Source organism: Ursus maritimus, unplaced genomic scaffold (assembly GCF_017311325.1).
Source record: "Ursus maritimus isolate PB19 unplaced genomic scaffold, ASM1731132v1 scaffold_12, whole genome shotgun sequence".
Classification (NCBI taxonomy): domain Eukaryota; kingdom Metazoa; phylum Chordata; class Mammalia; order Carnivora; family Ursidae; genus Ursus; species Ursus maritimus.
The window spans coordinates 68,620,297-68,635,751 of NW_024423564.1; the positions used below are offsets into that span (position 1 = coordinate 68,620,297).

Below are 15,455 nucleotides of genomic sequence, written 5' to 3' on the forward strand. Positions count from 1 at the left end.
GGGGGGGGGGGGGGCTCGGCCTGCACGCTGGACAGCCCGGGGGTGGGGGCGGCCTCCTAGGAGGGGAGGTCTGACCCCAGCGGGCAAGTCCTAGGGGCAAGGGAGTTATCTGCGCCCCACTCGCTTCATCTCCTCAGGTTTCATGTCCCAGGAAGAGAGGAAAAAGTTTGAGAGCCTGAAATCCGATTTCAACAAGTACTGGATCCCCTGCGTCTGGTTTACTAACCTGGCGGCCCAGGCCCGGAGGGATGGGCGAATCCGTGATGACATTGCTCTCTGTCTGCTCCTGGAAGTGAGTCGGCTCAGGACCAGGCCTGTCTGTTCTCCCTGGCTTTGCAAAGGGGAGTAATCGTTTCAGTACTCAGCACTCGGGTGGTGCCAGCTCTGGAAGCACTGTACACACACTAACTCATTTAGCCCTCACGACCACCCTTGGGACATCGTTACCGTCCCTCTTTCATGGGTGGGAAAACTGAGGCACAGAGTGGAAAAGAAACTTGACCAAGTCACACAGCCAGTTAGTGGAGCTGCGAGTTTGTGTTGGGCTCCCCTGTTCTTTCTCCATTCTTCCTTCCTCTCCTCCACTGACACCCTCTTCCTGCTTTTCCCCCAGGAGCTGAACAAGTACCGGGCCAAGTGCAGCATGCTATTCCACTATGACTGGATCAGCATACCTCTTGTCTACACCCAAGTAACTGCCTCTCCCTCCCCAATCCCAGGGCTTACTGCATGTGCTGTGCTGCGGGCGACACTAAGAATTAGACATGGTACCTGCCCTGGGGCAGTTCAGCCCAGCGAGACACTGAACAACCAAGGGCTCATCCTCCAGCACCCCCAGACCCCCACTAAGACGACCCCATCCCCACTGATGCTGCCACACCTTTCTACACCTTTTACTTCCTTGTCAGATGTCCTCCCAGGCCCTCTGGGTCAGGGAGGGCACTTCTCCCTGTCTTACTCAGCCAGGCGTCCTTCTCCAGGTGGTGACCATAGCAGTATACTCCTTCTTTGGCCTCTCCCTGGTCGGCCGCCAGTTTGTGGAGCCGGAGGCAGGGCCGGCCAAACCTCGGGAGCCTTTAGAGCCGGGCCAGGAGGCAGCATCCGCCCTGGGGGACCTGGACATGTACGTGCCTCTCACCACCCTGCTGCAGTTTTTCTTCTACGCCGGCTGGCTCAAGGTGAGCGCATAGGCGGCTCATACCAGCTTGTTCTGTAGAGGTGTGGGCCCGGGCCCACCTCAGCTTTGGACAGAGAATGGGGCTCGGAGCCCAGAAGACACTGTCTTGCAACCTGTAGGTGGCCGAACAGATTATCAACCCCTTTGGCGAGGATGATGACGACTTTGAGACCAACCAGCTCATAGACCGCAACTTGCAGGTGCGCAGGGGTCTGGGGGCAGCTCCTTGTGCTCTCCTCCTTGCCAGCTCTCTGCCTGGGTGCGGGGAGGACGGGGGGATCCTTAGGACTTGCTGCCTGCCCCAGGTGTCTCTGTTATCTGTGGATGACATGTACCAGAACCTGCCTCCCGCCGAGAAGGACCTGTACTGGGACGAAGACTCCGCTCAGCCGCCCTACACAGTGGCCACTGCGGCCGAGGCTCTGCGGCCTTCCTTCCTGGGTTCCACCTTCAACCTTCGGTAAGCAGCCCGCGCTGGTGGAGGCAGGGCTTGAGCCGAGACGTGGGCCCCAGGTCCTCACCACCCCTCTGGGGCGCCGATGACTCGGTTGCCCCTGTTCTCCGCCCTCTCGGGAGAGCCAGCCCCGGCGGCGCCAGGCTCTCTCAGCCTGCCCTCCCGCCCGCAGCGTGAGCGACGACCCCGAGCAGAACGTGCAGGTGGAGGCGTCCCCAGGGTCCGCTCGGCCGCTGCCCGCCACGCAGACCCCGCTGCTAGGCCACTTCCTGGCCGCAGGAGCACCCTCCCCCGCCATCAGCCTCAGGACCTTCGGCCGCGCGCGAGGAGCCCCCCGCACCCCGCATCTGCTGCGATTCCGAGCGGAGGAGAGCGGCGACCCTGAGGCCGCGGACCGCATCGAGGAGGCATCGGTGGGGTCAGAGGACGAGGCCAGGGAGCCCTGATCAGAGGCCAGGCCGTCCTGCCTGCCTCCGCTTACTTCCCAACCCCCTGCTGACCTCCAGCGCTATTAGAGCGCTTGCTGTGTCCCCGAGCCTGAGAATTTGCGGACGGACCTTTAAAGAGGAAGATGTCGGGGCCAGCGCCAGGGCTGGGAATGTGTCTGTTTTGGCGGGAGAAGGTAGGATGGCTTGCTTGGGGAAGGTGAGGCTAGGATACATGGGCGAGGCCTAGAGGACAAGAACCCAGATGCGCTGTTAATTTTCTGGGCAGTAGGTTGCTGGGCCCGTTCTCAAGCCTGAGGGAGCATCAGCGGCACTGAAGGGCCTGTTCAGAGTAGTTCCGGGAGCCACTGCCAGAGTTTCTGATTTATTAGATCTGGGTTGGAACTCAAGAATTTGCATTTCTAGTTAGTTCCCAGGTGATGGCGCTGCTGCTGGTCCGGGCACCACAATTTGAGTGCTATATGAAGACGCTGAGGATATACCTTACCCTGATCATCTTACCCTGAAAAGGGATCAGAGTGTGCGCCCTGGGAAACTTATGCTTTACCTGTAATATTCAACTTTTTGTTTATAATGAGAATATAAACATTTATTACTTGTGCAATTATAGTTGTTTAAATTGGCATGCTGCGAAGTGGGATGAAGATAATATGGTAAGGGCTTGGGAATCTGTCCCGGAGGCTGACCAAACTCAGAGTGAAGGCCGTTGTACACCACCCAGCCCACACTTTGGGCATTTGGACTTCCGAGTGCCACACCCTTCTCTGCTCCCACCAGCTGAACAGAAAGGTCGATTTAAGGGGTGAAAGCTTTCATCTCTATGGTGGGCCTGCAGTGCTGGGGGTACCAGCCTCACGGAGCATAGATTGGAATTGACAGAACTGAGCTCCAATCTGCAAGTTCAGCCTCCACCAAAGAAAACTGGTGACTGCCAAAACGGAATCTTAAGGTCAAAGGACGACAGATGACAGGACTCCGGAGGGAAGAAACAAGGGTGTAGTTGAGGTTGAGTGCAGCCTCTGACATCTGACGCTGGCTTTGCTCCTTTCCTGCTAGGTGACCATGGGTTACAGGATACCTAAGCCTAGGGTCTCCAAGTCTTTGGAGACAAAAGCACCCCAAGATAGCCATTCATGTAGGTGTTTGAGGTTTTTCACAGGGTTAGTGGGAGTTAGCCTTGCTTCAGGGCCAAGAATGGTCAGCTGAAGGCTTCAGGAATGAATAGTGGATGAATCCAAGACCCTGAACACCCTGGTTCTAGTCACAGATTAGAGGTAGAAGTAAAGGGGAGGTATAATCTTGTAGAGCTCAAATTAGAAAACAAAGGTAAAGTTGTCTAGTGTGGCTTTGCTGACCCATACCGTGAACAGTAGCTAAAATTATGGTGCTGCATTACGATACCCACTGGATGGAAAGGTGGGACACAGGCCTCCCAGAGCCAATGGTAAGGTTTTAGGAGGCTGGGTTGCTTATTGTGTGTCCTTAAGTTTTTGTATTCAAAAGGGGGGTGGGGTCATCTCCTAGTTCATCTTTCCCTATTATCTATTCACAGAACTGCAATTTAGCCAAGCTAATGAACCAACTGGATTTTCACTTCTCTGGCTCTTAAGTTATGCTTGTACTTTCCAGCAACTTTAACTTGGATAAAATCTTAAGGTTTTTTCTTTCTTTTTAAAATTATTTTAGCACATTTCTGTGCCTGGTATGTTGCCATGCACTTCCAGGTACTGGAGACAAAGCAGGAAATAAACATACCTTCAGGTGTTCCCCTGGAGTTCTAACTGGACAAAAAAGAAAATGAGCAAAATTTATGCCCAACTAAGGGATAAGGAGAAAAAGCAGGGGCAAAATGTTAACAGCACAGAAGGGACGGTAATCTAAAATTATCAGGGAGGAACTCACTAAGGTCTAAGACCTGGAGAGTAAGCCATGTAGGTATGTGAAAAAAACGTTCCCAAAAATGGACTAGCAAATGAAAATGTGCTCAGTAAGGCCAGGATGACTAGCACTGTAGAAAGAGAGACCAGGTCACATTGAGTTCCATAGTGTTTGGGGAGGCTTCTGAGATGGGAAGCTGTGTGTCAAAAACCCATTGACCACTACTGATAGGACTGTGCTGGGGACAACGGAGGCATTCAGCGCTACCTGAAAAAGTGATGAGAAGGCAGAGGTGGTGTTAAAGGTTGAACCAACAAGATTAGGGGACTTTAGATGTTAGAGTGTAAGGGCAGAATGACCTAAGATTTTGATTTAAGCAGCTGTATAAAGGCAGTAATTTGCTAAATTCAAAGAGCTGAGAAACTATTTGCAAAGGGAAAGCGGAGGAATGTCATGTTTTTCCCATGTCCACCTTTCAGAGTCCAATTATGATATCCAAGTGCAGGTGTTAAGTAGTTTGGGTTCAAGTTAGAAAAATGCAGCACAAACCACATTTAATACCAACAGCAGACAATGTAGCCAAGCCGAAGACAAAGAGCTGACCCCTGCAGATTTAGCAATGCAGAAATCACTGGTTATCTTGCACACCTGAGTAGTAAGAGGGGAAGAAGTAGGGTTCAACAGAAAATTAACTTCAAAAAGACATCCAAAGCCGACAGGATAGACATGTAAATGTGTCCAACTTGCTTTCAACAATACCAAAAAAATTTGAACACAATTTCAAGGTTTCTAGGCCATCCATGAACCCAGGCTAAAAACTTCAAGCTAAAATCTTAAAACCAAGGTTCATACAGGAAAAGGGTACAGGATCTCTCAAAGAGCCAAGTTCACAAAGGCAGCATGGCTTTGGGTTCCAATCCCGGCGAACACCCCAATAATACTGGGGTCCCAGTGCCGGGATACACCCCACATTCAGTCTCTGCTTGCCCTGCATGCCAGCCACATCCCCGTTCCCACCAAATACTAGCCTTTAGGGTGAGAAATGTTCCCCCAGCTATACAAAGGCACAGCCCACATCTAGGCCTTGCCTCCAGGAGAGTGCGTCGAGCCACTGGATATTCACACATGAACACAGGACAGGACAATAAACACCTTTATTACATGACCGAAGATAGGAGAAGGCTTTATTTGCCTTTCCGGGCTTTGATTTTCCTCAGATAGAACTCTAGCTCCTTGCCCTCTAGCACGTAGCCATCTGCTCGGCCACACTGGCCTGGTCTTGAAGCGATGCATGCTGCAAAAGAGTATGCGTTCGTCAGCAAGATGAGAGCGGGGCCCTACACAAACCTAGGTGTCCTTGAAAGTCCACGGTGGTTCAGGTATCCTGGGGGAGGGCTACACCCAGTGTCTCCTCAGATATACTTTATCGTCACTTAAAGTCAGTAGCAGAACTGGACGAAGTTTTCATCACCGAGACAGCCCCCTCAGCCCACACACAAACTTCTCAAAATACTTCTGGAAGTTAGAGGCAGAGGCCAAGCTCAGGCCTATGGACTCCTACCCTCTTATTTCCCATTTCAGCTTTAGGCTAATGGGGTGACCACATGCTCGGAGTTGTGCTTCTATGCTGTTATCGCTCAACTCTCCTAGTGAAGCCTCTACCACACAGCTGGCAGTTAGAAGAACAAGAGGCAAGAACAAAATGCGGAGGGCGCCATCTTACCAAGAAGCTTGCCCTGCTGGAACTGCTCCTCCAGAAGACTGCTGATTTTGGCATTCTTTTTCCTTTCATCATACTTCTTCTGAATTTTCTTTGATCGTTTTTTGTTTAAAATCTCTTCCTCCTCGGGCGTCTGAATAAAGGAGATAGATGGGTTAGCTGGAGCTCCCTAGGCTCTGGCTCAGGGAAGCAATGTCCCCAGAGCCTTGGGCCCTGTACATCCCAATTCCTGCTGCCTTCCTCAGCACTAAAGGCTTTCATCGCTTTCCCTTCAGTAGCAGAACTGGACAGAGTTTTCATCATAAGAAGGCTGGAATGAGGCTGGCCTCCCCCCATCCCCACAGGGAAGTCGGCTCCCCCAAAACACGCACCAGCTTGGCCCCCTTCTTGCGGCCCAGGGGCAGTGCATAGTGGGACTCGTACCACTGTCGGTACGGTGTGCTGTCAATGAGCACAATACAGTTCTTCACCAGGGTCTTGGTGCGGACCAGTTCGTTGTTGGATGCGTTGTAGACAACATCGATAATCCTTGTTTTGCGCGTACAACCTGCTCACAGGAGAAATTCTGAATCAAGTCCTGTAAACCAGAAGCCAACTGGTCCTGTTGTCCCCCTCCCACCACATCCTCCCCCGCAAAGTGCCTAAGGAGAAGCAAGGGAACTCTAGGCTGTTACCCAGCCATGGGGTGTGAGCTCATCTTCCACAAAGCCACCTTTCCAGAGATGACTGGCAACCGCACACAGTGTCTAGATTCAGTCCCAATCCCTGAAGCTATACGAGTTAAGAGACAAACAGGATGGAGAGAATTCTCCAGCTACCACAACGTTAACAGCTTTCAAACAAAAAGAAACTTCAGTATCTTGGTGGAGGCCACGGACTTCCTGCTAAAAGCACTTACTGAAGCTTAGAAAGTTTTAGGTGTCACGTTCCCACCCACTCCTGGAGGGCTTCACTCACACTCAGAGCCCCAGGAGAAGTTCCCCACGTCTAGTCTCAAGGCACGATACTTCTTATTGCCTCCCCGGACTCGGACTGTGTGTATGCGGCGGGGGCCAATCTGGAAAATACAGAGACGGGAGCTAGGTTATCCAGGAGGGCAAGGCAAGAGAAGGTAGGGAATCCAGGCTGCATGGAGGTAACAGTCAGTGTAACTATGACAAGTCCTAGCACTGGCAAGTGGCACACAGGTGGCCAAGACGGCCACAACCACGCCTAAGGATACTTTTTCATCACTCCAGTTACCTCCAAGAGGAAAAACCTGATTGCAAACACTGAAAATTAAGTCTCTGTGCAACAAAAATAAATAGCAGGTTTCTATCATCCGAGGAGCCCACTCCCTCCAGGCGCCCTTGAAGTCCTAATACACATCTGTCTCCACGCAACCGCTCCAGTCTTAACCAACGCGTAAAGGTGAGGAGGCCGCCCAGTCCCTTAGAGAAATCACGGAGCCCTAGGAAGATTCAACCACCACACGCAGAGGCCAGACCACGCTGGAGACGGTGGGGAGACGAGGGCCCCGCACCCACCTTAGTGTTAGCAGCGGGGCGGCCCAGCTCATACTTCCGCTTCTTGTGATAGGGCTTTCTCTTGCCCCCGGTCTTGCGGCGCTTGTGCCAGTTGTCCCGAGAGATGCCTACATGTGGGAGCAGGGGCGGAAGCTTTAGCCACTGGGGCTCGGGCCGGCACCTCGCGAGCCCCAGACGCCCGNGGCGGGCCGCACGCTCAGCTCTCCAAGGTTGGCTTCCGCACTGCGCACTCGGGAGTTTGCAGCATTACCAAGCTGTCATCATCCACATGCGGCCCAGCCCGGGCTCTTTCCCGCGGCAGCCATGTTGGCGGCCCCCGCAGCACCAAGCCCCTGCGGCCACCGGAGCGAGCCTCGGAGGCCAGAACCCGAGCACCACCCTCCTTGTGGCTGCTCAGTGCCAGGGGTCGGGGCGCCCGCACTCCTGACTTGGCTGCGAGGCAGGATGGCACTGGATCGAACTCATCCCCCCTTCCCGGCCCCAACGCAGAGCGACACTCACCCATCGCTCTCGGCGCTGGCTGCGAAAGAGAAAACGCAAAGCCTCACGGTCCGGTTTGTAAAACGCTGTCCCGCCCCCTTTACGTTGTTTCCGTGCGCCGCGGCGAGGAGCCTGGAGTCGGAGCGCGGCGTTACTGACGTTTCTGCGACCGCGACCCGGGCCTCCGGCCGCGAGAGGGGCGTCGGCGCCCTGAATCCGGGGGAGGACGTCGGGCGGTGGGCACGGCTGTGCTAGAGGTTGAGGGCTTTAGCGCACGCCCGAGGGGCAGTCGCCTGCTTTAGTTACGTTTTGAAAGGACGCGCTTTAGAGCTGGGCGCGGCTGCGTTGGGAAGGGGTGGAAGACAGTAGGGATGGAGACGAGTGGTGGACTTGGGTTTTGTTTTGAAGGGTTTGATGATAGAGTGGACGTGGGGGGGGGGGTAGGAAAAGGGAGGTGTGTCAAGGATTCCCAATTCCTCACTTGATCATTTGGAATGACAGGCGGCTGGATGTTCGTGTCTGGTCATCTTACAGAAGATCTTGGACGGAAGATGTTACTTTGGGAATCGTCCGTATGCGAATGGTAATTAAAGTCGCCAGAATGAACGGAACCTGGGGAGAGAGCATAAAGCCGACTTCTCTTGTAAAATGTACTAAGTAAATACTTTAGGCTTTGTGGGATATAGAGTCCGTCACAACTCCTCAACTTCGCCGTTGTGGTGTGAGAGCAGCCCTGGACAAAAGTAAATGAATGTGTGTGGCAGTGTTCCAATAAAACTTGAGTACTGAGATTCACCTCTCATGAAATATTACGCTTTTTATTTCTTACAAACACTTAAAAACAACCATTCTTGGCGCATGGGCCCAATCAGCATACAGTGGTGTGCCAACCCCTAACATAAAGAAATACATGAAGATGTTCTAGGTCCAAGTCTTGAGGAATGTGAATATTTAAGGCCAGGTAGAGAAAAACTGGCAGGGGAGACTAGGAGCAATTGAGTGACAGGAAGAAAGCCAGCACAGAGTGATGTCATGGTCTAATGCTACTGTGAAGGCTAGTTAGAATGAAGACTAAAAAGTGAGTCTTGGATTTAGTAACTCGAAAATCTTTGGTAATATTGGTAAGAGCAGTTTCTGTGCAGGGGAGTGGGCAAAACTTGGAAGTTTTATTTTATTTATTTACTTTTAAAGATTTTACTTATCTGTTTGAGAGAGAGAGGGAGCACGAGTGGGGGGTGGGCAGAGGGAAAGGGAGAAGCGGACTCTCCACTGAGCAGGGAGCTGGATGCAGGGCCTCGATCCCAGGACCCTGAGATCATGACCTGGGCTGAAGGCCGAGGCCCCCCCCCCTTTTTTTAAAAAAATATAGTGGTGGTGTTTTTGTTTTAAGATTTTATTTATTTATTTGACAGAGAGAGAGGCAGCGAGAGAGGGAACACAAGCAGGGGGAGTGGGAAAGGGAGAAGCAGGCTTCCCGCTGAGCAGGGAGCCCTATGCAGGGCTCGATCCCAGAACGCTGGGATCGTGACCTGAGCCGAAGGCAGACGCTTAACAACTGAGCCACCCAGGCGCCCCTGAAGGCAGAGGCTTAACTGACTGAGCCACCCAGGCGCCCCCGGAGTGGGAAATTTTTTTAAAAAAGATAACAATTCTCTCAAGAAGTGACTTCAAGGGGAAGAAGAGAAGGGTGCCTGGCTGGCTCAGTTGAAGGAGACTGTGGCGCTGGGGGATCCTGAGTTCGAGCCCCACTTTGGGTGCAGAGATTACTTAAACTTTTTAAAAAATAATAAAACAGGGTGACTGGCTGGCTCAGTTGGTAGAATATGCAGCTCTTGATTTGGGGTTGTAAATTCAAGCCCGCGTTGGGTGTAGAGATTACTTAAAATCTTTAAAGAAGAAAAAAAAATAAAGGGAGGAGACAATTAGGCTGGTGGCTTGAGGGGAGCAGATCATGGGGCAGTATTGAAAGGAGTAAACTGCCTAATGGCTAAGCCCTTTTACAGTCTGCTCCAAGTCCTATCTCATCCCTTTGAAGGGAGTCTCAACATTATCCTTTCTTCTGTATCTTCGACCTTCCACTGGCCTCCTACATTAAGAATAAAGTCTAAATTCCTTGCCAGGGCCCAGGAATATCTGACCTCTGCTTATCTCTTCGGCTTTATGAATTTGACTTCTTATCTCCCACTATCTCCCTCACTCAACTCCAGGCACTCTGACTTGCTGTTCTTGCCTCAGGCCCTTGTGCTTTGAGAGAAAATGCTGTTCTCCAAGTCTTCACATGGCACCTGCTCTCACTTCCAAGTTTCCGCACAAAGTCTCACCTCTACATACATACACGCACTGGGAGGCCTTTTCTGAGCCTGCTTTCTAAAGTGGCAACACTTGGGGTGCCTGGCAGCCTCAGTCTGTAGACCATGTGTCTCTTGATCTCCAGGTTGTGAGTTCAAGCCCCACATAGGAGGTAGAGTTTACTAACAAACAAAACTCTAAAGTAGCAACACTTACCTTTCTCTACTCACTTAATACTAACATTGTTTTTACATACTCATTATCTGCCTTCCCCACTAAAATGTAATAAACCTGAGAGTAGAAACTGTGTTGCTTACTACTCAGTTTCTGACACCTTAGAATAATGCCTGGCATTTAGTAAGCACTCAATAAATTGTGAATGGCACTCAAATATTTTTTTAAAGATTTTATTTATTTATTTGACAGAGAGACAGCCAGTGAGAGAGGGAACACAGCAGGGGGAGTGGGAGAGGAAGAAGCAGGCCTCCAGCGGAGGAGCCCAATGTGGGACTCGATCCGGGAACACCGGGATCATGCCCTGAGCCGGAGGCAGACGCCTAACGACTGCGCCACCCAGGCACCCTGGCACTCAAATATTTGAACAAATTATTGTTCTACTTACCACATTTTACTCAATGGGTTTTCCCAGTAGACTGTGAGATCTTTGAGTACAGGGCAGGGATTTTTTTTTTAAGGTTTTATTTATTTATTCATGAGGCAGAGGCAGAGGGAGAAGCAGGCTCCCCGCGGAGCAGCGAGCCCGATGCGGGACTCCATGCCAGGACCCTGGGATCATGACCTGAGCTGAAGGCAGACACTGAACCGACTGAGCCACCCAGACGTTCCAGTGCCGCGATTTTAATCAGCTCTCCATCTCCAGCTCTTTGGCACAAGAAAAGGAAAAGGTAATTGCACTGGACATAAAAAGGAGATGGTTTTCAGGGGCACTTGGTGGTGATAGAATTAGATAGACTGGATTAGGGGGATGAGAGAAAAGTGACCTGAGAAACCACAAACCACGTGAATGGGGGTGGCACCAATTAACAGAGAACACAGGAGAGGCAGGTTTCTAGAAAGTTCAATCTTAGGATGAGTTTGACTTGCCTGTGGGACATATAGGTGGCTCTTCTTTGTCTTGCGAGTAGTTGGAAAGATGAGCGTGAAGCTTGGAAGAGAATAGGACTGCCGTTTCCATCCCCACCCGTCACGGTCTGGCTCCCTTAGCCATCTAGCCTAGTGCTCCTCCCTGTCGGCCAGGTTGCATCACAGCAGCATGTGGTTTTCTTAATATTCTTGAGTAGTAGACTAGTTATAAATGCATCTGTGTCTCTTGGGGGCAGTATTCTAGCAGCATCTCTGTAGTTTTTGAAATCAGACTTGAGTTCGCTGTGTCCCACACCATGCCGTCCAAGTCTCTACTCTGGCTTTAGCAGAAGTCAAATAGGAGCTCTCCAATTCCATGTCATCCTGGAGAGATCTTTTCTCCTGCTCGCCTCCAACGCCTTGGCCTGGCCATGACTCCATTTGCTTTGAGACCATTGGCATTAATTGCACTATGCCTTTGTCCCTATTTTTATTAGTCACCTTAAAAAAAATCACCTCCCAAATTAAATCTATCCACCACATTCTAATCCTGACATAGGTTATTATAATGTCTTTTTAAAACTGATCTCGCACCATCCTCCATTTCCTAAAATCTCACTATGTCCTATGTCACTCATCAGAAAGATCCTCTGTATCTGTAACCTCTTCTGGAAATGTTTCCTCTGCCTTCGTAATGTTTTCTTTTCTGTAGCCTTCTAACAGAAACCTGGTTCTCTCAGAGGAGTTTTCTTCCTTGTCAGCCTTCTCAAGTGGAGGGCGACTACACTCCCCTGGGTGGGAGACAGGTACTGGCCAATTTCAGACCATTCTTACTCTCTCCTAAAAGCCACAGACTTTGACTCTTATGCTGTAAGACGGTAACACTCACTACTCCTCTCTTACTGTACCTACCTATAAATTCTGCTTCTCACCAACCTGTGCCTAGAAGATTTTAGACCCTGACCCGATGGAACCTCCTCCAATGCTCCTGTCATGTTTTGGGTGCCTGCACTTGAGCACTTCGTCTCCCTCAACTTTAACCTTCCACCATCCCCTCACCCAGTAAGTCCTTAAACCTGGGAAAGTCACTCAGCTCTGAGACTAATGACACTAGAAGTTAAGAACAATTGGTATGAGGCCCTGGAAAATCTTCACGATGAAAGGCTTACTCGAAGCATAAACTTTACTGCAGAAGACATTATAAATAGATTGTAATCAGTGCTGTGAAGGAAATAGTGTGCTCTCACGGGGCGAAGGGGCAAATGAGATAGGATGGTGTGAGATGCCTTCCCTAGGGTGACAGAGATCTGGGCTAAACAGACCTGAAAGAAAAAAAAAGAAACTTCGTACAGCTTTAATTTTTTAAAAATATTTTATTTATTTATTTGAGAGATGAGAGAGTGAGAGTGAGAGAGAGAGAGCAGGAGCAGGGGGAGGGGCAGAGGGAGAAACAGACTCTCTGCTGAGCGAGGAGCCCCATGCGGGGCTCAATCTCAGGACCCTGGATCCTGACCTGAGCCAAAGGCAGACGCTTAACCGAGCCACCCAGGTGCCCCTGGAATAGCATTTAAAGTCCAGAAATCAACTTTCTATCCTGGAACCATGGCCCAGTTTATCTGTAACCTTGCAGAGAAGGCCCCGGTGCTAGTGAAAACTGCTATGACTTACTCAAAGCCTCAGTGGGCTGATGGGCAGATTGACCGCATTTTGGCACTATGCCAAGGTTGAGCTGGTTCTTCCAACCACTGCTGAGATCGCTACAGCTTTTCAGAGCTTGAAAAAAATAGTCAAGAGTGCTCAGATGGGTAGCTTCAAACAGCTCTGTTGAATGGCTTGGTGGTCGCTGAGGTGTGCATATGATTTTATGTCAGCGAGATCATAAATAAGGGAGGCGTCATTGGCATAATGTTTGAAGATTAATCTTCAACATGTTTATATTTGGCTTATTTGAGTGTTCTTGGACCATCTGTGATCAGACTGGCATTTGAATAAAATAATGTATCAAAAAAAATCCAGAAATCAGCCCATACATCTATATGGTCAATTGATTTTTTTTAAAAAGATTTCTTTATTTGAGGGGGGGGGAGCACAAGCAGGGGGAGTGGCAGAGGGAGAGGGAGAAGCAGGCTCCCCATTGAGCAGGGGCCAAAGGCAGACACTTAACCGACTGAGCCACCCAGGCACCCCTGGTCAAATGATTTTCAGCAAGAGTGCCAAGTCAATTCAATGGGAAAACAAGAGTCTTTTCCACAAATGGTGCTGGAAAAACTGGATAGCCACAGGCCAAAGAGTGAATTCAGACCCCTCACACCATTTACAATAATTAACTCAAATTGGATCAATGACCTAAATATAAGAGCTAAAACCATAAAATTCTTTGAAGAAAACATATATCTTCACAGCCTTGGATATAGCAATGGATTCTTAGATATGACCCCAGAAGTTACAAGGAACAAAAGAAAAAAGATAAGTTAGACTTCATCAAAATGGAAAACTTTTGTGCTTTCAAGGATATTAGCAAGGATATTAGCAAGAAAGTAAAAAGATAACCCACAGAATGAGGGCAAATACTTGCAAATCACATATTTGATACAGGTGTAGTATCCAGAATAAAGAACTCTTACAAGTCAACAATGAGGGACAACTCAACTTAAAAATGGGCAAAGGACTTGAATATACCCAAGAAAATTGAAAACACAGGCCCAGACAGAAACTTGTACACAAATGTTCAGAGCAGCATTATTCCTGGCGACAAAAAGTGGAAGCAACCCAAATGTCCATCAATTCATGGATACAAAAAATGTGGTATATCATAGAATGGAGTATTTGGCCATAAAAAGGAATGAAGTACTGGATCAACATGGATAAATCTTAGTATTTAATTTTTCCAAGTAATCTCTACACCAAACATGGGGTTCAAACTCAGGACCCTGAGATCAAGAGTCACATGCTGTACTGACTGAGCCAGCCAGGCACCCCAAAATGGATGACTCTTTTTTTTTTTTTTTAAAGATTTGAGAGAGGGTGCATGAACGTGAGCAGGGGAGGGGCAGAGGGAGAGGGAAAGGAAGAGAATCTCAGGAGACTGCCAACTGAGGGTGGAGCCCAACATGGGGTTCGATCGCACAACTGAGATCACGACCAGAGCTGAAATCAAGAGTTGGATGCTCAACTGACTGAGCCACCCAGGTGCCCCTCACTTAGTGTATTTTTTAGATTCATCCATTTTTGGGGTACCTGGGTGGCTCATTCGGTTGAGTGTCCAACTCTTGGTTTCGGCTCAGGTCTTGATCTCAGGGTTGTGAGTTAAAGCCCTCCATTGGACTCCATGCTGGGTGCCGAGCCTACTTAAAAAAAAAAAACAAAAAAAACCACTAAGTGAAAGAAGCCAGATAGTAAGACCACATATTATATGATTCCATTTATATGAAATGTCCAAAATAGCAAGTCCATAGAGAAAGTAGATTAGTGGTTGCCTGGGGCTGGGGGAAGTGTTGTTTGGGGGGTGACTGCTAACAGGTGTTGGGTTTCTTTTTGGGTGAAAATGTTTTGGAATTAGGTTGCCCAATTAAATGAGTGTACCAAAACCAATGAATTTATAGTATGTGAATTTTATTTATTTGAGAGTGAGAGAAAGAGCATGAGCAAGGGGAGAAGCAGACTCCCCGCTGAGCAGGAAACCCAGAGCAGGGCTCAATTTCAGGACCCTGAGATCATGACAGACTCTTAACTGACTGAGCCACCCAGGCGCCCCCATATATGTGAATTTTAAAAGGGTGAATTTTATAGTATGTGAATTATATCTCAATAAAGCTGTTATTAAAAGAAAAAGGTCTGGCATATTCAAGAAATAAAGGTCAGTGTAGTTGGAGAACAGTGAGTGGTAGGAATTAGTTCGTTCACTAAAAAATATATATTGTATGCTCACTATATGTTCTAGACATTGTGGATACAGTACTAAACAAAATCCTCGTCCTTATGTGCTTCAAATAGCTAACCGGCACTTATATAGCAGTTATTAAAAGTGTGACATTGTACTTACTACTGTGTATCAACCCAATTTTCCTAACACCTCTATACCAGTATTATCCCCATGTCGCAGCACACAGATGTGAAGCCCACATAAGGTTCTGGTCACAGAACCAGGCTGTGTGGCTTCAGAAGCTGGGCTTTTAACCTCCGAACTGTTCTGCCCAAACTGCATTCCAACTGGACCAACAGAAGGAGCGGACCAGGCCACGGTGGCGTACTCAGAATTTATCCTTTGTGTGAAGGGATGCTATTAAGGGGTTCAGAGCAGGGGATGACTTGTAAGGATTCCGCTGGCTGGTCCCCTTAGGGACGCATATTCCAGGTGAGAAGATGGGTCAGGTCCGCTAAGGCCTTCACGTAATCTTTCCAG

The 15,455-nt window shown here is 49.3% G+C and overlaps 2 protein-coding genes, 1 long non-coding RNA gene, 4 other non-coding genes and 1 pseudogene across 7 annotated transcripts in view; 3 read left to right on the forward strand and 5 right to left on the reverse strand.

The window, feature by feature from the left end:
- Positions 1 to 3,650, forward strand: part of BEST4 (bestrophin 4) — a 4,826-nt gene extending 1,176 nt beyond the window's left edge. Inside the window, exons 4-9 of the mRNA XM_040626696.1 lie at positions 138 to 292; positions 614 to 691; positions 981 to 1,178; positions 1,297 to 1,377; positions 1,483 to 1,637; positions 1,804 to 3,650. Coding sequence (XP_040482630.1) covers positions 138 to 292; positions 614 to 691; positions 981 to 1,178; positions 1,297 to 1,377; positions 1,483 to 1,637; positions 1,804 to 2,077 — 941 coding nt within the window. The 3' untranslated portion in view covers positions 2,078 to 3,650. The remainder of the gene's footprint in view (positions 1 to 137; positions 293 to 613; positions 692 to 980; positions 1,179 to 1,296; positions 1,378 to 1,482; positions 1,638 to 1,803) is intronic.
- A 1,442-nt stretch (positions 3,651 to 5,092) lies between these two features.
- RPS8 (ribosomal protein S8) lies at positions 5,093 to 7,839 on the reverse strand. The gene is made up of 6 exons (XM_008699304.2): positions 7,703 to 7,839; positions 7,202 to 7,308; positions 6,633 to 6,732; positions 6,047 to 6,222; positions 5,679 to 5,808; positions 5,093 to 5,249 (listed from the first exon to the last, which is right to left on the reverse strand). The coding sequence occupies exons 1-6, from the start codon at positions 7,704 to 7,706 to the stop codon at positions 5,140 to 5,142; spliced, it is 627 nt and encodes a 208-aa protein (XP_008697526.1). The 5' UTR covers positions 7,707 to 7,839; the 3' UTR covers positions 5,093 to 5,139.
- Positions 5,363 to 5,431, reverse strand: LOC121102123. The gene has a single exon (XR_005834215.1). It is a non-coding gene; the product is annotated as a small nucleolar RNA SNORD38 (small nucleolar RNA).
- On the reverse strand, positions 5,913 to 5,982 carry LOC121102124. Its single transcript, XR_005834216.1, has one exon. It is a non-coding gene; the product is annotated as a small nucleolar RNA SNORD38 (small nucleolar RNA).
- LOC121102125 lies at positions 6,812 to 6,915 on the reverse strand. Its single transcript, XR_005834217.1, has one exon. It is a non-coding gene; the product is annotated as a small nucleolar RNA SNORD46 (small nucleolar RNA).
- On the reverse strand, positions 7,391 to 7,470 carry LOC121102121. The gene has a single exon (XR_005834213.1). It is a non-coding gene; the product is annotated as a small nucleolar RNA SNORD55/SNORD39 (small nucleolar RNA).
- LOC103670786 lies at positions 7,817 to 8,467 on the forward strand. Its single transcript, XR_570670.2, has 2 exons — positions 7,817 to 7,938; positions 8,183 to 8,467. It is a non-coding gene; the product is annotated as an uncharacterized LOC103670786 (long non-coding RNA).
- Positions 8,468 to 12,614: 4,147 nt separating this feature from the next.
- LOC121101964 lies at positions 12,615 to 12,973 on the forward strand (annotated as a pseudogene).
- The last annotated feature ends 2,482 nt before the right edge of the window (positions 12,974 to 15,455 follow it).